This window comes from Streptopelia decaocto (assembly GCF_964273445.1).
Source record: "Streptopelia decaocto genome assembly, chromosome: 3".
In the NCBI taxonomy this organism is placed as follows: Eukaryota; Metazoa; Chordata; class Aves; order Columbiformes; family Columbidae; genus Streptopelia; species Streptopelia decaocto.
This window is the reverse complement of record NC_138656.1, coordinates 9,550,068-9,569,802: the sequence shown is the minus strand read 5'-3', so window position 1 is coordinate 9,569,802 and position 19,735 is coordinate 9,550,068. Positions and strand designations below refer to the sequence as shown.

The 19,735-nt window shown below is 45.5% G+C and overlaps 2 protein-coding genes across 2 annotated transcripts in view; one reads left to right on the top strand and one right to left on the bottom strand.

Annotated features, from left to right (window-relative positions):
- Positions 1–6,711, top strand: part of CEP68 (centrosomal protein 68) — a 14,988-nt gene extending 8,277 nt beyond the window's left edge. Inside the window, exons 6-8 of the mRNA XM_082047726.1 lie at positions 565–661; positions 2,429–2,583; positions 3,651–6,711. Of these exons, the coding sequence (XP_081903852.1) occupies positions 565–661; positions 2,429–2,583; positions 3,651–3,701 (303 nt within the window). The 3' untranslated portion in view covers positions 3,702–6,711. The remainder of the gene's footprint in view (positions 1–564; positions 662–2,428; positions 2,584–3,650) is intronic.
- Positions 5,365–19,735, bottom strand: RAB1A (RAB1A, member RAS oncogene family; the record flags this gene model as incomplete). Its single annotated transcript, XM_082047728.1, is given in 10 exon segments — positions 5,365–7,201; positions 7,467–7,598; positions 8,609–8,704; positions 10,196–10,291; positions 12,422–12,494; positions 19,322–19,404; positions 19,407–19,454; positions 19,457–19,534; positions 19,536–19,663; positions 19,666–19,735. Coding segments are annotated over 10 exon segments (1,002 nt in total). The 3' UTR covers positions 5,365–7,003.

The window sequence follows — 19,735 nt, the reverse complement described above, 5'->3', positions numbered from 1 at the left end:
GGTGCTGTGGGCAGCAACTGGTGTGAGATAACTCCAGTTTGGAGCAAACTGCTCCACAGACTACCTGTGCAGCTTCCAAAACCAAAACCAACCCTTCTAAGCAGTGCTTCTCTCTCTTCTTCTCTTCTCTTCTCTTCTCTTCTCTTCTCTTCTCTTCTCTTCTCTTCTCTTCTCTTCTCTTCTCTTCTCTTCTCTTCTCTTCTCTTCTCTTCTCTTCTCTTCTCTTCTCTCTTCTCTTCTCTTCTCTTCTCTTCTCTTCTCTTCTCTTCTCTTCTCTTCTCTTCTCTTCTCTTCTCTTCTCTCTCTTCTCTTCTCTTCTCTTCTCTTCTCTTCTCTTCTCTTCTCTTCTCTTCTCTTCTCTTCTCTTCTCTTCTCTTCTCTTCTCTTCTCTTCTCTTCTCTTCTCTTCTCTTCTCTTCTCTTCTCTTCTCTTCTCTTCTCTCTTTCTCTCTCTTCTCCTCTTCTCTTCTCTTCTTCTCCTCCCCTCCCCTCCCCTTCCTCCTTCCTCCTTCCTCCTTCCTCCTTCCTCCTTCCTCCCTCCTCCTTCCTCCTTCCTCCTTCCCAGGAGTTCAGGAAAGACGTGGCCGACCACCGGAGCCTGACGGAGAGCGTGCTGGAGCGGGGGGAAGCTCTCCTTGACTGCATGGCCTCCAATTCGCCAGGTGAGGAGGAGCACTTGAGTGGGGCTGGACCTGGAGGCAGCTGGTAATTGTGGCCATAGCATCTGTCCCCCAAAATCCCTGGCCTCACGTGTGTGGGGGTGCGGAAGCAGTGGGCAGTTTGTCGTTCAGCAGCTGTATGAGAACAAAAAGGCTTTTACATCTCAGTTTCTGCTGGGGGGCCTGGGGGTCACTTGGAGGGCTGAAGCGACGACTTCTGAGCGCTGACACCTGCACTGCACCCTTGCCTTGTGCTGTGCCATCCCCAGTGGGTCATGTGGGCGTTTCTGCCTCTTTCGAGTCCATTCTTAGGTTTTTATCCTAAACATAGAGTGGAGGAGGTGATTTTCACATCCTGCTTGCAGTTGATGGCCTTTGGGGGTGGGTATTGGCAGCCGATTTGGGGGGACGGCCCAGCCTGGCCAGTGGTGCAGCACACGCGGAGCAGTCGCTCTGGTGATTTGATGCATCACAGTATCACAGTATGTTTGGGATTGGAAGGGACCTCAAAAGCTCATCCAGTCCAATCCCCCTGCTGGAGCAGGAACGCCTAGGTGAGGTTGCACAGGAACATGTCCAGATGGGTTTTGAATGTCTCCAGAGAAGGAGACTCCACAACCCCCCTGGGCAGCTTGTTCCAGTGTCTGTCACCCTCACTGAGAAGAAGTTTTTTCTCAAATTTAAGTGGAACCTCTTGTGTTCCAGCTTGATCCCATTACCCCTTGTCCTATCATTGGAGCCTGGCTCCATCCTCGTGGCACTCACCCTTTATATATTTATAAACATTAATAAGGTCACCCCTCAGTCTCCTCTTCTCCAAACTAAAGAGACCCAGCTCCCTCAGCCTTTCTTCATAAGGGAGATGCTCCACTCCCTTCATCATCTTTGTTGCCCTGCGCTGGACCCTCTCCAGCAGTTCCCTGTCCTTCTGGAACTGAGGGGCCCAGAACTGGACACAATATTCCAGATGGGGTCTCACCAGGGCAGAGTAGAGGGGAAGCATCAATCTCTATCTACTGTCTATCTCGATCTACTAACCACCCCCTTCTAATACACCCCAGGATGCCATTGGCCTTCCTGGCCACAAGGGCACAGTGCTGGCTCATGGTCATCCTGTTGTCCACCAGGACCCCCAGGTCCCTTTCCCCTACACTGCTCTCTAATGTGTAATTTCCCAACCTATACTGGAACCTGGGGTTGTTCCTGCCCAGATGCAGGACTCTACACTTTCCCTTGTTAAATTTCATCAGGTTATTCCCCGCCCAACTCTCCATCCTGTCCAGGTCTCTGGATGGCAGCACAGCCTTCTGGCGTGTCAGCCACTCCTCCCAGCTTAGTGCCATCAGCAAACTTGCTGATAGTGCACTCTGTTCCCTCGTCTAAATCGTTAATGAATATATTGAATAATATTGGCTGCAGTACTGACCCCTGAGGCACATGGGATCTCTAAAGGGCAGGCGGGGTCTGCAGTCACCAAGGGGCGTTAGTGGTCGAGTGCTGCATTAGGGACGGGCTTTTACACAGTCCCAAAGGTTTCCTTAGGGAGCCTCTGTTTCTGTATCTTCACTCTTCACCTGGCACCTCCTAGGTCACCTCCCACCCCCACAAACTCTGCATCACACCTTGGGTGGGATGAAGATCAGCCTATTGATTTGTAACTCTTGGTTTCTTTCAAAAGTCTACCCGGGCGAGTGGAACTCTCTCTTACTGCTCTTAAAGACGTTGTATTGGCACGTTACTACCACCTCCGCCACACATTTTGTTTTCCAGCTCTGAAAGACACGCTGGGCCTGATCGCAAAACAGTCAGAAGAGCTGGAAACCCACGCGGAGCACCTGTACGAGTCCGCCCTGGCTGCCGCGGGTCCTGCGCAGGGCCAGGGCGCGATGGAGGGCGAGGGGCTGCAGCAGGCGGCTGCTCAATGGGTAAGTGTGGGGGAGAGAAGGGGGCAAACCAGCCTTTTTGTGGCAGGGGGAAGAGGGCGGAAGCATAGGAAGATAAACACCCAAATAGCAAACACTATACGCCAGGCTTTGTTATTGTTTCTTGTAATGTGATGTTTGCAAAGCCTGAAAGGAGAAGAGAGGGCGAGCCCAAAATCATCTTTAAATGTGTGTTGGGGGAAGAGCCGCGTGTTGGTGAAGCAGCTGGTGAAACCCAAGAGCAGCAGGGAGCCATGGCAGCTCCTGGGAGGAGCAGGCAGGTCACTGTCACTCAGGTGGAGGGGACATCAGCGGTGTGGCACAAACACTGCTCTGCCAACACCGCCTGGACGGCAGCGGGAAGATGAGAAAGGGGGATTGTTTTGGTTGGTTGGATTGTTTTTTGGGTTTGGTTTTGTTTTCTCAAAGAAAAACAATTCTGCTTGCCACATTATACTGGGAAAAGGAAGGAGGTGAACTCAGGGGTAAAATCTGGGCTAGAAAACTTGTTTACTGATTTCTTGAACATCTTCCGTCAAATAAAAGCGCAGAGACGCGCGTGTCGCAGGAGTGCGGGCGTGGAGGGGGCTGTGGGCGCTCACAGCAGCGTAAGTGGGGTCAGCTTTGTGCTGCCACATCCCTCAGCCCTTCACGCTGTGATTTGGAAGCACTATAAATCCGCGTCTGTACAAAACCATTATGTGTGTTAGCAAGGTGCAGGAAGGCTCTTAAAAGTTTCTGAGGGCCACGAGGTAGTTATTTAGGAACAGCAGGATAACCTTGGCCCCCTTCTCACCACCCTGTTAGCTCAGACTGTTGATTTCTTCATGGCCCATTCCCCCCACACCTTAAAATTTGGAGTTCAAAGGGGAAAAAATATGTCCAGTACTTACGACGTGAGTAACAATATCTTATGTCGTGCATTTTTTTTTAAAATTGCTAAATATACACAGCTATATTCTTCCTACATACCTGCAAGCATACGTGGAGGTGATTTAAGTGTAGCAAGGGGGTTTTATCTGTTGGATTGCAGTCTCTGGACAGTGGCAAACTTGCGATGTTTATTTCAGGTGCTGCCTGTATCAGAGCTGGGCTTTGTAAGCCAGTCTCAGGATGGCTGAGAGGAACCACAGGAAAAACCAAACCACCACCGTCACCTCCAGCAGATGCCAAATACAAACCGTGACTGTTTGGAGTGAGCTGGCCGGGCTGGCTTCAGTGTGTGGTTTCACTTGAGAAAGGCGAGCTGCACAGCAGCTATTTGGCTGCTGGGATGTCACACAGAATCACAGACTCGACTGGGTTGGAAAAGACCTCAGAGATCATGAAGTCCAACCCTTGGTCCAACTCCAGTCTAGTTAATAGTGTTGACTGCGTTGGGGAATTTTGCGAGTGAGGAATGAACAGCTGGCCTTTTTTTTGTTTTTTAATGTAGCTTTTTTATTGAAGTGACTTGTTCCATGTATTAGCAAAACGTCAAGAACACAGTTTTTTAACCAAGTAATCCATAGCGTGCCGTGCAACTCACTTCTAAGTAAAGCCGTGTGACTTTAACAGCCGTGTTCCCATGTTTTGCTTACGCTCTTCAAAAGTAGGTGCTAGAAGCCAAGAAGTGAGCAGCTCCTTCTGGGCCTTGGGAGAAAACAGCACTCTTGTTTATAATCACCACTCCCTGCTCAAGTGCGGCCTGTTTAACTTTCAGTTTTCTTGTGCTTTACGACTTTTTATAAAATAACCGACTACACTTGGGGAAGAACCAGGTTGTGCATAAACTGCTGTTATGAGTTATTTGCTGTGCTGCACTGGTTTCTTTGTGTGAAGATTGTGACTTTGCCCTCCTACAGCTAGTGCAGCTCCTAAAGATGCAGTGATAGTTTCCAGCCCCTTTCGGCTACAGAAAAGGGCGTCTCTGAAGCAGCGTAAGAAGGTAAGTGGCCAGAACTTTACAGCCAGTTACAGACTATTGGTTCTTGGCTTTAATTAACCTTTAAACTAAATGATTATCATCTTGTTCTGATGTGGAATGCAACATTTCCTCCTGTTCTTGTGACCAGAACGAAGTGCAGTTTCCATACTGCACAAGGTGAAAGCATAAACTGAAGTGACAAATAATTCACTGGGCTTCGATACTCCCATCCTCCGCTTAAAGTGCAGTTATTTTTCTTGCCACGTTGCAGGTGACAATTCGTACCTCGGTGTGAGTTCAAGAAAAAGGCTCAAGGAAATTGTTACACCAGTTTCACCAGGTCCTGTAGCTGCAGGTGCTCAGGGTGATGCTTAAAGCCTATAGGAGGACAGGTGGGAGTTGGGTGCAAGGAGACGCTACTGCTCCCTGTTTGCTACCCCTGGCAAGTCTTCAGCCTGACCCATTACATCAAAGGCATTTAGTATTTCAGCTCACAGGTGAAACTACAGTGTCCTTGTGCAGGATTTCTAGACCTGCTCTACCCTCTTGCACTCACCTCAGCCAGACAACCACAGGCTCTGGCATTTAACAGCACAGGAATGACTTCGGAAAGAAAAAATAACCACCAAACAACTGGTGTAGCCCAAGTTGGTTTTGCAATGCTTTTATTACTGTATATATTAACATTGTTTTGGATAGTATGCAGCAGGCATCTTGACATTTAAGTTCATTTGTGCACTTCTCTGACGGGAAGATGTTTTACCCTCAACACACCTCCTTCTGGTTCCTAATCTCAGCAGCACTCACTACTCCTACTGCTCCCGCTCTCCAGGAGGAGCAAGTCACATTAGATAATGAATTATACCAACAAGCACATCTCTAATAGAAAGCACATCACTTTATTGTGAAGGTCTCAAGTGGAAGAGTTCAACTTAACCATGACAATACTTTAGGTATTACAATTGCCTGTTGATTGATGCAACTATGTTGAAGAAAGCTGTTAGCCAAAGTCATCCCCCCACCCCCCCAAAAAAAGAGGATATTTGCACCAATTTTAGTTTATATCTCACAACATACCTAGGCTATATTTTTACTATCACAGGGTGTATTACTACTAGGGGAATGTTACATGGTCTTTCAAACATGAGACTATTTACAGAATAGGCTGAACATTTGAGTTTAGATAAAGCTGAACAATTTTACATGTATAGGAAGTGTTATAGGCTAGCTTTCCTGTGGCTTTTAGCTAGACATCAGGCACTAATGATTTGATTAGCTCTGTACAAAGAATCACGCACTGTCCAAAACCTCTTGGCTGCTGGTTAGTTCCAAATTGTTTGACATGACATAGCGCCTACTGTGAGCAACAGTCTGTTGCGGGGCCTCGCTGTCCCCATTTCATCCTTCTGATGCCTCTACGCATAACAGAATAGAAATTAAGCTGTTGCACTAAGAGTATTGATTAAAAGAGGATGGAATTAACAGTATATAGAAAAGACATAATATACTGGTAGAAAGTTACACCACCTCAAGGTTATGTTGAAGTCATTCATGTGAGGGAAATCCTGTTCTCACCCCTACTTCACAAAGTGGACAGGAAATTCCCTACATCGAGTCCTTGAGAAATAAATTAAGTTCCAAGACTAAGTTAGGGAACTGTTGTACATTCCGAGTGCATTATGCCTCCATGAACATTGGTGGGGTGTTCCTGGTACAGCGTATGTGCCTTAAGCACCACAACAACTCAGTCTTTTGGGCCATAGTCACTAGTTTTAGTTGCAGGGCAGGTCTCTGGTCTACTAGAAGGTTTGAGAGCCATGGCTGCACACAGATATGTTTTGTGCACAATGCAAGCCTGATTTCCCCCTTAGCCGTACAAATTAAGACAATATTTATCACCATACAGTTTGATATTACTTCCAATAAGTACAATATTTATTAAACATTTCTTCGGTTTTGTTACATATTGTGCAACAAATTACAATATTCTGCAGCCACAAATTATATGCCAAGTATGAAGAAACTATTAATCAGATAGTGTGATCTTTCCATTTATAATTCTACAAGAAGGAACTAGCAAATCAGATCTTACATATATCTTACTAAATTTTATGCATGGAAAGTGACAGACACTGTTGTGCTGTTTGATACAAAATGGCTAAACTTCATCTTCAGAAGACTAAACCTGACATCTAAACATGCCAATAGAAACATCAAAACAAAAATACATCCTAACCAACCACAGGAAACAGTCTGGTATCAGGAAAAGCAACAAGGATTACACGTTTATAAACCAGCACACAAAGGTTTAAAACAGTTCTGAAAATGAAGTTAGCTGTCTTGAGTCAAGGGAATAAAAAAAGTCAGTATTGACCATTTACAATCTCTGACCTTTGTGGAGACGGTAAGAATCTGTTGTAGTGCAGCTACATACAGTACAATTCAGGCAATTTTTTTTTTTCACTTGGGTTCAGATTGCAAATTCATTGTTGTGAGACAAAAGGGGGGAGGCAAGTTTTAGCAGCAACCTCCGCTAGACTGCTTGACTGGAGTGCTCTGAATTTTAACATTGGACTTCTCTGCACCACCAGCTGTCGCTCCCGGACCCATTCGCTTTTTAATCTCAGCAGCCATGGTCATGAAAGACTGTTCTACATTTGTGGCATTCTTTGCACTGGTTTCCAAAAATGGAATTCCAAGAGAATCTGCAAATTCCTGCAAATTGAGAAACAGTGAACAGTAAGTTCATACACAGGTTCATACCTTGTTTCCTGGTGCACCGCTGCATAAATCACAAGTTTCTAGACCACCACCCCACTCTCAAACTCCTGTCTGATGATACTATGCATTGCATAAACCGCTCACATTTATGGCACCTTGTTATCTGTGTACCAAGGTGCTTCCCCGCGCTAGAACTTGAAGAGCATTACAGTCCAGACTAGGTGCTCAACCAAGCAAACACGCATCAATATGAACGTACCTTTGCTGTTGTATAGTCTACTACTTTCTTTGTGGTCAGATCACATTTGTTCCCCACCAACAACTTGTTGACGTTTTCACTGGCATAACGGTCTATCTCCTGCAGCCACTGTTTTACATTATTGAAAGACTCCTAGGAGATAAGAGAACTGTAAGCGAGATTCTTCACCAGAAGGAAAGCTCAGCACTGTTCAGTAATGACTGGGAAAGAATGTGAAGCCGTGTACTTATCGGTGTGATTCACAACCACAACAGAGAACTGAACATTAATGCTACTGTATTTGTCTGCAGTGCAATATTCCCGATTGCCCCAGGACAGGGGAGTCGCCACAGGGTCTACAGAGCTCCTCAGCCCATGCTCCAAGCCCTACACAATTGGTCTGCACTCCCACACATTATTTTTCCCTGCTCCACATCCTGAATAGTCAACAGCTTCTACCATCTGGGATTCTTCCTCCTCCTCGTGTAGCAGAGATAAGACACAGCTGAAACCAGAAGAATCCCAGGCATTTACAAGGTACCCGGTATTAGGTGCAAACCATTGTTGTAGAGATGCTGGAACAACCTTTGACTCCAGAAATGCAGAACTGCTGTGCTGAGCTGATACTCAAGTTAGTGATTGAAATCAATTTTTCTATTAATTCAGGAAACTCTACACTTCCTAAGAGCCCTTCAAACAGGGCAACTGCACAAGTAATCTTCAAGAGATTCTTTCACAGAAAACACTGGCCTGTTTGTCACACATACTGAAAGTTATGTTTCAAATGCCAGTTTTTACTACAGACCAAGGTTAAAGTACATTCAGAAATCTTTCAACAGCTTCCACTGATAACCCAGACCTCCTGCTACCAAAGGCAGGGTGAGAAGTATTCACACAGAACAACCAATTACCTGCCCAGCAAGTTTTATGTTAAGTCTAAGGTAAAACTGCTTTAGAGCCACAGATCCCACTGCTCCTTTTATTTCTGTGTTCAGCCCCAAACCAGAGACTAACAGATACTTGGCTTGATAAACCTTAATGCAGCCTGAAGAACATGGTCACTGTCTCCTTAAGAAGTGCAAAACTGTGAAACGCCCAGTTTTATTTATTAGCCTGGAGTATCCCACCTGGAGAAACTCTCCAGGCACAGGTCTAACACTTACCTGATCTGTAACATCATACACAACTATGATGCCATGAGCGCCTCTATAGTAACTTGAAGTGATAGTTCGAAACCTCTCCTGTCCCGCCGTGTCCCACTACAAGACAAATAACAGGATCAGTTACTGCAGCATAGCTGCACTCATGTTAACACACGAGTTTCCAGAAACACAGCTCAGCTCATCAGCCATCCCACTACAAGCATATCCAACTCACAGCTACAGAAGTGGCTCTGAAACTGTATGCAAATAGTTAAAATATCCTGATCTTCTGAAATCCTAAGAATTACACTTCAGTAGGTTCTTTTCTAGAAGTGCTCATTTGTTTGGTTTCAGACAAGCACAGTAAAGAGATCTCACTGAGGAAAACATTACATAGTTTTGACCCAAAACAGAAGCCACAGTGGTCTGAAGAACAAACATACAAGCCAGAGCTTGAAAACCTGTTAAGGTCAGAGAGATGTGGGTGTCCAACATGACTCTTTCAGCTTCCCTGGTACAGGAGCTGAGCAAAAGCATTTAAAGGCAACATTTAAAGGCAACATCCACTTCAGAGGATGAAGTGCACAACTCAAACCAAACCTGGTTTCCTTCTCCTGCTAAGAAAGGGGAGACATTAGGTGCTTGCCCTCCCTCTGCACTAGGACGGGAACAGCACTCACCCAAACATTTCTCTGCCTGGAGCCATGTTGAGAATATGGCTAGCTACATATTAAAAATAGTCAGACTCGTGGATTTCAGTAGCGACAGCATTCCTAGTGGGCTCCTCTGGATGCGGGACAGCTACATCAGAGTCTGGAGGCTCAGACTGAGCCTTCTGGCCATAAACTGGACTCCTGCTCCACAACACAGCCTAGAATCCCTGAGTCATTGCCTTCAAGTCCTGAGAGCCTCTGCTTGAGCTGGAAGCAGTGGCTGACAAGGATTGTGTGACCTTGCATAGATATTAGATTTCATTACACCAGCCGCCCTCTCAGAGTGCTTCAAGACTAGAGCAAAGAACTGCCAAGTCTGTTCCTTTGCTTATTCCAAGTGAAAGGCCAAAAGCATAACCAGAAAACACCGCCCAGCACTAAGGCAGACAGGCCAGTTACAAGCATTTGTCAGTTTTTCCATTCGGGTCAACAAAAGCAGAGTTCCCCGCCCTAGACACTGCAGCCTGCTATTAACAGCTGCTGTGGAATTCAGGCATCTTGGACAACAATGTGGTGTTCTTGCACTTACACAAATCCTTGCTAAATACTGCAGAACTACACCGGTTTTGACATGAGAGCACTCTGGCACGGGTTTCCATCCTTCTTGAGCTCACAGCCCATAGTGTCTTTTAAATACTCCATCTTTTTCTCCCCAGGAAAATAAATTTGTAACAAGTCATTTCCTTTTTCAGGCACACAGCCTTGACAAGCATCCTTCTTTAAAGAGAGGTCATGGGAGGTCTTCTAATCTTGTAAAGACTACCTAGCCTCTTGCAACAGGGACAATATAACTTATTTTTTAATGATTAAAGTACAAAGATAACTACCAACAGCTATGAATGTAATTCTGTCTTCAAGAGATTAAAGTACCCAGAAGTTGAGAAATACTACTTACTATCTGAAGCTTGATTGTTTTCCCATCTAGTTCTATAGTTCTGATTTTGAAGTCCACACCAATCGTGCTGATGTAACTTTCTGTGTACGTGTCATCCTAGGAGAAAGAGTGAACATAAGTCAAGCCAGCCGCACCTCTTCTGCACTCACCTGTTTCATTATGCAACAGGCAGGCACCAAGCAAACAGAAGTACTTAATTCCTGAGCAAAACCAGTCTGATCCTTCATGGCAAAGTCCAGTAGGTAGCTAGGTATTTTCACTGAGTAGTTACTTTTCAAAAATTCTGCAGAGTTCTTTAAAAGCACCCCAAACAACAAGACTTATGTTCCAAAAACAAGTTAAAAAGCCTCTTTTCTGGAAATCCTGTAGTGTTAAGTCCTTTTGAGCTGTAGTTTAAAAAACAGTCTCATGTTGGCAGATTGAAGAGCTACCTAGAATAACCATGACAGTTATTAAAATGCCTCAGATTTTTACTTTCCTTTGATGGTTTTTAATCTCTATTACATGGCAGCTACCTACAACAGGTCAGGGCTGTGCCTCAGTCACGTTCCACATCCGAATTCCGGACCCTCTGCTGCCACAGCTGGTTGCTAAGGCAGTTTAGAGTCACAGCTTGGGTATTTGTGTTGAATCCCCTGCTCTGCAGTCTGTGTAAATACAGGAAGGAAAACACAGCCCTGCATTAGCAGCTCACAGGGACCTCACTGCAGCATCTCTACCAGGCCTTAAGGCTCACAGGAAGCACTGGCTCAGTCTTTCCTACCTTCTGGCGATTGTTAGCTTGTAGTTTCTATTCCCAAAGTACCAGTAGGATAGAACTTCAGGTACAATACACCACAAAAGGCTTTATGCAACCAACAGCTATCACAAAAGCAAGGCATTTCTTTGGGTTGTGAATGGAAGTCACCTTAGGTAATACATCTGTCTGAGGGAACATGTGCAAGTAAGAATAAGGCATTAAGCCTTTAAGAATGACATTTATTTCCTTAACATTTTAATACTCAAAAGGATATGTTTTAAAAGCCTGATGCCATTTAACCTAGAGCAGGAAGAACACGGGTAAGCGAATGCTGCGGTAGTTCCTTACGTCAGGGTAAAATAGCTTTGTTAGAAAGTCAAATTTCTAAAGGAAAAAAAGCTACTTATTTGAAAAAAAACACCAGATAACTGAGCACAAACTTAAGCTGGCTATCGAAAAAGCAGCATTGGATTATTCACATGAAGCCAAAATTAATTCAGAGAAGCAGGCTAGACTGATCTGGGAGTGCTGCTCCAGCCTTGCTGACACTTCCAACCCACTGCCTCCGGTGAGCTGAGCAGGTTACATCTCTCTAGTGTTCATACTGGTTTTAGTGTCTCCCTGTTTTAATACTGCACATACTTGGGTGATACTGTTTGTACACACCAGACCACCATTTCATATTGATAACATGAAACACAGACTCTTTCCAGAGGTGCCTAAAGCAACTGTTTAGGCTGTGAAAATGCTGCCATCATCTTGCAGTAGTTACCAAACTCTAGTTTCTAAACTAAATACCTTATATTCTGCCCCCCATGACAAAGCTGCACTTTGGCATAGATGCAGATAAGGAGTTCACTGGAGTCCAGCTTTTTCTACTCAGCTGTCAGACCCATTAACTTTTCCTGTTGACAGGAAAACAAGAGCTCCTTGCTTCAGCCCACCAGCAATTTTTACATTTATTACATACTCATTCACTAAAGAAAGCATAAGGCCTTGTTATTCCTAGAGTATTATTTAAATTACTTCTCCCCCTGGCTAAGCAGTCAGTAGGCCATTTCAATGAAGATATCAAACTTCACCTGGCTGAAAATATTCAGATCAAGCAGTAATTGATCAAAGTTCTGCCCTGACACATTTGTACTCTTCATGCCTGAAGGCACACATCCCAGAATTTATGTATGTTCTTCCATCTTTAGCATTACACCACTAGTATAATGCTGGAAATTAATATATCTTCTCACTCAAATAACACAAAAATGAGACTGGACCTATTATTGATATTATTTCTTTGCATATTACTCATGAACAAATACATCAGCTAGAAACAAATGCAGAAGACAAGATGGCTTCTCAATACTTTAATTATCCTTGGTATACCAAACCTGACAGACCATCAGTCCTTTCAAATAGTTCTTGTAGCAGAGAAATTATTGCTAAGTACTGGGTAGCTTTGTTACATGAAGTTTTCAAGCATGATCACTTACTGCAAACCTAAGTAGAAGGCAAGATTTCCCAACACCGGAGTCTCCAATCAGAAGTAGCTTGAATAAATAGTCACTGCAGAAGGAAAAAGAATTAAGTCACTTAATGAAAAACACCACCAAGAACCAAATTCCTTATAGCTAGCATATTATGTTTCAGAAAGGTAAATTACATCCCTGCTATGGAAATCACCAACAACTACAAGCTTCTCTGTCCAGTTTAGACACTCTCACAATTCACTTAGTTCACTTGGTAAGGGAAATGTGAGGTAAATGCTCTGAACTCAGCATTTTTATGCAGAACTGTGCATTCCCAGGAAGGTGCTCGGGAGATATTAGTGTGACTATCACCAAGACTAACACACTCCTACTTTAGCCCTTTGTGGTCTAGCTAAGATTAAAATCAAGCTTTGCAATTAAGAGCAAACATCACCATTTGGTTGAGTGACTCAGGTAACATGCAAATGGTATTAACAGCCTGCTGTCCACCAGAGCCCTTATCTTTGTACCTTCTTTAAAGTCAAAGGATTTATTCCACTGTCAAGCTTCACCAATGCCATGTAGCTGGCCAAAAGCAACCAATTCTTGTAGTTTCAGTTACCAAATTAAAGTTCCAGAAGAATCCAAGAGCACAATATGCAATTTAAATATACAAACTATAAATGCTAAATTTAGTGGCCTGCTAAAGCAAAATGAACCTTCCACAACAGACTATGAACAGCTGACAGTGACCACATACTCCACTTGCCTTCCAGGAATTAAAGTAAAGCTAAAGCCATTGCCAGATGAGGATACATTCATTCTCTAGGGGATGTCAGATGCAATATCAGTAATTCTGGATGTCTGGTGCAATACTAGTAATTCTCAAGTCACACTAGACAAGGTGTCAATTCTTTTTTTGCTTAATGTTGAGTCCTCTCTACATTGAGGGAACAAGCACAGGATCAATGACCAACCTAGCCTTATATTTCAAAGAGTAGTGAAGATTTCACTGTTGGCAAAACATCAGATTTTGTGTTAGTCATGAGACTAATGGGGCAGTTTACTACTAGAGATCAAGTAGCAGGGAAAAAGCAAGAAACCACCACTTACACAAGTTATTTTGCTTTCTAAGTACTAGACTAACCTATTCTAGGTTTACAGCTCTTTAGTCCTGTAGCATCCAGGATTATGTCCTGTTCTCATTTAACCACAAGAGTTTACAACAGATGTATTTCTATGTCTACTTAACCAAACTGAGACAAAGTGTACGCAAATGTCTGAAGTCACCTGTCCCCACCTATTATTCCCCAACATCGCCATTGACTGCAGCTGGCAGGAATCCAGCCAGGAAACTGCATCCATCCCCAGATAACAGCCAAGCAGATGGTCCATCGCTCGGCTCCTCACCACTCTTCTGCTCAAGTGCCCAGATGACTGCCATCATGGCTGGCCCCAGGCTGCAAGAACACGCTCAACTGAAACCTTCATCACTTCCCGCAGCACTTCTCTCAAGGCCAGAGAGAAGTCAAAAGTGGTAAATGCAGCAACTAATAAGCTGATCTTGAAAAATGCAACCTTCCCCCACAGTGTAAAGCTAAAAGCACTCAAGATATTAAAAAGTCAAAGGATACCTAGCAGTTTACGGTCACAGACCTTGCCACTCCGCCTGTCATTTCATGCACTAATACAAGGGAAGATGGTTTTAGTAGAATGACAGTTATTAACCCAAACTGTTCATGGGAGATAAGTCATTACATCACAACCCACATATCTTAACAGCTCCAAGATAGCCGAAGCACTATTACTGACCAGAGGCATTATTACTGCTCCTATTCTTACACTGGTCCTTACTGACAACATACATGTTTCTTGAAACTTGGGCCTACCCATACATTGACAACAAAATGCCCCCTCACAACCTGGAGCCCCAAGTGCTGCCTCCCTGTGTGCTTCAAAGATTTGGTGTTTCCTGGGGCTCTATTTGCAGCAACTCCACCACAAGCACTAGATCAGTGTGGCCGAGGATGCACAGTTGTTCTTTAATAAAAAAAAAAAAAGTGTTTTAAGCCCACTGAAGTATTACAGTTATCTTCAGCTACACAGCCCTGCTGCCACTCCACCACCATCACGCAGGTACCAAGGCAAAGGGCTAACAACAGCACCTGTAGCGAGAGACACATACAACTCTTAATCCTCACTAATAACTCAGTTCTGAGAAATTCAAGGTAATATGGAAACGAAGGTCAGGTACAATAGCTGAGACTTGGTCTGCTGTTCAACCTAGGCCTCCTCCCCCACAATTATGCATAAACCAAAGGCACAATTGCCACAGCCTTCAAACAGCTCCTCCCTACTTCAACAGGAAGTTTGGGTTGTTCAGTTCTCTGCAAAACCAGAATTTTCAGCAATCCTGAAGTGAAATTCTTACTTACAGCAAGCACTAATACACTTGAAAGTATTAGAGCTTGCAGCATGTTATAATCCCCTTAAGAATGGTAACACATTAATATTACCACTATGTTGTCTTCACTAAAATTAGTGGAAAAAAATTAATTGCTTCCTAGGTAAGGCTTCAGCTAGGAGTCTGAAAGACCCACTTAAGAGCCTCCTTCTGCTTCCAAGGGGAATTCGGGTACCCCCAGCCCCCAAACATCAAGTAACTTATCTTCCTGTTATTCTCACTGCTAAACCAGCTCCCAACCAGATCTACCCTGCTATTAAATCTTTCACTGTTCAGAAGCAAACAAGAACAATAATGATTTATACACAGTGCTACAGTTAAGGTAAAGCAACAAGAGCCCAGGAGCCTTAAATACTAAGTTTGACATCTCCACTATTAAGACTGTCCCTCGCTCTGGGGCTTCAGTATTACCAGAAGCAAGTGACCCCTACCACAAGCTCATATGGTGACTTAAGCCACCTGCCTCACCCCCACCAAAACCAGGGCCAGTGCCAGTCAGGCTGCAGCACGGCTGGGAAGAGCCTCTACTGAGCCTCCTCTGTCTCCAGCCTAGAAACAGGTGCCGTGCCACAAAAACCTAGTTCTGCCAGATAAGCAAGACTGATGCTCAGACCTGCATAATTCAGAAATAAAGTAGAACCTTGCTATTTAGGTTTTAAAAAATTAAAATAATTCCATATTCAAATGATATAATGTCTTCCTTTCTAAGCAGAGATCCTTTAGGACCTTTTAAAATACAGTAGGTGCCTAGAGAACCAAATGTGCATCTTGTTACACATGGTGTGATGCTAGGGACAGCAACAGTTGAAATCAACTGAAGATGAAAACAAGCTAGAAAAAGTTTTGCAGAAGTCTATTTCTGGAATAAACTACACTGACAGAATATTTGTGTTAAGAGGTTCAATGGTAGTGAAGTGCCCAACAAGCCACACAGGTTAATTCCTGAAGCCACTGAATTTTGCTCTTTAAACCTGAAGACTTAGCTTTTCCAGTTAAGGGAGCCTTCTTAAAGCAGGCCAACCTATGCAGCGTAGCCTTCTCCACACTACGTGGAGATAGTGTGAATTCAGATTTATCATTCAACTATTTCCCGCCATTTATATAAGCAAGTCATACTTGGCCTGCAATAGTGCAGCAAAGCAGGCAGGTATCATCAGTAAGAGCGAGGCTTTCAAAGCCTCCTCATGAGGAACAGGATACGGTAACTTCCTCTTGCCAAAGAGATAAAGGATAGATATGTTATGAAAAAAAGGCATCTCCAACAGAACAGCCCTGTCAAATTTTTCAGCAGTGAAGCAGCATCCTCCTGTTACATGCATTTTCCACACAACAGTCAGCAAATTCAGAAGAAGGCCAGGAAGTCAAGTTTAGGACCAATCTGGCCAAATCTGTGTGGAACAAGGGACCTGTGGGTCTCTACGATGTTGTTGTTTATAAAAGCAGACATGTGGGGATATTTTTTTAAACACTGGGAAGGTTTTATGCCAAAAAAAGGCAAGACTAAGTAGTCATCTGTCTCCAACAAGGACTGCTGGAATCAGCTTTAATCACTCATGTCAGCTGCAAGTAAGTTCACTGTAAACAGGTACTCACAGCCTCAAATCCCCAGTCTTTTTTCTACCACCCCAGAAATTTTGAAGAGGAACATGACTGTCACTCTGATTACACGCTGCTCGTGTAAGTAAACAGAATCCAGAAGACATAATGCCACTTTGCATTGCAGATTGATGTTTAGAAAGGCTAGAACACAAACAATTTCAGATTATTCCAGCAACCCAGAAGCTGTCAGTAGATTGTCATCTATTGAACACCATCACTCAAGACTGAAAACCCCCACACAGGTATTCTCCAACACTTCTGAAGAAGGCAAAAACCTCCAGATTTACTCCAAAAAGCACTTTATTTCCTCATCACCCCTTGAAGAAGGTATCTAGAACAAGATCCAGACACTACAGGACACTGATCAAGATCAATTCCTGATACCACCTCAGATAGTTCACTCAGTGTTTACACTAGTCAGCCTACTACCTGCAAGCTGCAGAAGGGGTAGGAAATGCTAAACCTGACATGACCCAGTCACAGCAGAGTCAATATTGACATTTTCCTCACTTAAATACCATAAGGTGGGAGAAACACAGAAGGAATGCATCCCAGTGCTAGGTGGGCAGGTGTTTTTAGAATTTACCTTCCAAATGTTAGCACTGATATCTCATCCATCCCTCTTCAGCTCCTTCACTCAAATGCAAAAGCACACGAACTAGTTCACTAGGTTGTCCTGTGGCCCTGACATTTCAAGGAAGCTTTGAAGCACAAACTTCCTGCAAATCCTGGCAACAGCAGCTTCTAATCCTGTAACTTTAATAAGAAAATTGAAGGAGGTAGGTCATTTTACTAAGAAATTTTAACTAGCTATCCCACTGACCTCTAAGAGTTCTGACATGCCCAGGAAAAAGGATTTGGGGCTACAGCCAGATCTAAAGCTGTGATAAGGAAGTGAGCATGTGTTATATTATAGGCAAGGCACATCTAAAAGGACAGACATCCATACCCGTTACAGGTAACCAGAAGAAATAAGTTAGAATCCCGTAAGTCTTATCCCTGGTTTAACATTGATCCAAGTATACATATTGCAGTGACAAATGTTTTCTGTCCATCTCACCACGCCCTTCCCACCTCCTATCCTCATCATGCAGACACAACCCTCTCAGGAAGTAGCAATTTAATATTACAAATTAATCTTAAACTACAGCTTTTCCTCTTTGTTTCACTTTCAAGAACTCAGCCATCATTATCACCACGAACGAGCACTCTTCACTGAGAACAAGTCTCCCTCAAAACATTTCCCCCTTCTTTACGGCAGCACTCAGTATCTCATTGCAGGAAACTACTCTGCATCAGATTCTAGAAAGCTGAGAGGCTTCAGGAAGGGTAAAAAATAGATATGGGAAAAACCCCTTCAACCTCTTTCTGCGCAGACAGTGCCAGTGGCCTAACACTTTTCAGGCAGTCTGAAACTAACACTACAGAACCACCCGTCTGCATAGTAAATTTGAGTTTAATCCCACAAGTCATTACGATCTCACCCGCTGACTACATCCAGCGACTGTTTTGGTGTTTTCCAAAGCCACACGAGCAACCTTGTTATGTCATCTTGCCAAGATGTAACTTGAGTTCCTGGCTGTACCTCTTCATTTGCACAAACTCCCTCACACGACCTGATGACTACACTTTGCCTTCTACTCCTATTTGCTCTTCGGGTGATTTCTTTAATGGGACCAGAGTGCTGGCAACCACACTGCCATAAGCAGAGAGCACAGAAGTTGTTATAAGTGTCATCCCTGAATGGAGACAATGGGTATCTAGAGCAGTAATGTCCTACCACATAGGGATTTCAGTACCACAACTACTTGAGTTACATTCGAGGGCACAGTGGCTCCATCATCCAAAACAGTAGTGCCAGCAGAGCCAGCATTGGTGAAAGAACCCTAAAAACACTCTGCAACACTGAAGTGTTCAGAGTGCAGCAGCTGGTTTTTAAAGTGCTTTTTAAACTAATCCCAAGTCTCCCCTCTTATTCACTCAAAAAAGCCATGAGCAAAACGAGGTTTATTGTGCCTGACATCCTGGTGGGAAAACCACTGCTCTTACAGTTGCCAGGATACAGACAACTACTGACCAGAGAGCTCTGACATCCTCACTCCCGAGCAGGCCAATTAGAGAAAAATGCCATATTTGCACTGCGAGGTACAATGACCCTTCAGAAAACAAAAAAACCCCTGTGCCATCACCAGGATTTCCAGGCAAGTGCTATTTCAGCTCAAGACAGCCCCAAGAGCATTTCATTATCAAGTCACAGCGTTGCAAAATCTACATAGGCAAGAAGTGTTTTGCAAGAGCCATGTGACACACACATGACTTGCAGCTAAAGTGAAGGGTGGACCTCTGACTAGTAAGCTGCCAGCAGCCACCGGCCAGGAAGATCGGCTTTCACAAAGAGCTGGTTTTTCCCCCCTCACTTGTTGTAGCCCGGGCTCCGATGCGCATTTTCCAGGCCGGGAAAATCCGCCGTTCGCTGCCCCGCCGGCAGCGCTCCCGGAAGGGGGGGCGGGATGCCAGAGCCGCCCGCACCGCCGGGCCCATCCGTTTAGAGCAGGCACATCATTAACTTTTCATGGCCCGCCGTGCTGCCGCCCCCCCCACCCTCCCCGGTGCCCGTAACCCGACCCCCGGGGCCGGCAGCAGCCGCGGGCCGAGCGCCCGCCCCCCGCCGCCGCAGGGCCCCCGCTCCACCGGTGACCGCGGGGCCGCCCGAGGCCTCAGGCCCGGCCCTCCCGTCCCCTCCCATCCCATCCCATCCTCCCGCGCCAGGCCAGGCGGCGGCCTCACCCCCCCCACCCCCGGCCTGCCGATGCCGGGCAGGGGGCCCGAGCCCGCGGCGGGACCCCCCGGCCCGCACTCACTATTCGGGATTCATGCTGGACATGTCCGTGGGGCCCGCGGCCCGAGGGACGGCGAGCGCGCTGTGAGGGGGGGCGGTCGCGGCCTGGCACCTCCCGCCGCCGAGGCGGGCGCTCCGCGGATGCAGGCGTCCAACGGCTCCCGCCTTCGCCCGGCGCTCGGCTCGGCCTGCCCCTCCGCCGGCGCCCTGCCCGCTCCGCGGCCTCCGCGCTCGCTCCTCAGCCCAAAATGGCTGCCAGAGCCCAACCAGGAAACGGGGCGGCCTCTCGCCGAGCAGCGCTTACATGGCCGGGGGGCGGCGGCGGCGCATGCCGGGAAAGCGAGTCCGCGCCGCCGCCCGCCAGCGCCGCCGGGCGGCCGCTCCCAGCGCCGGGGGACTCGCTTTCCCGGCGGCCCCCGCGGCGGCGCCGGCGCAT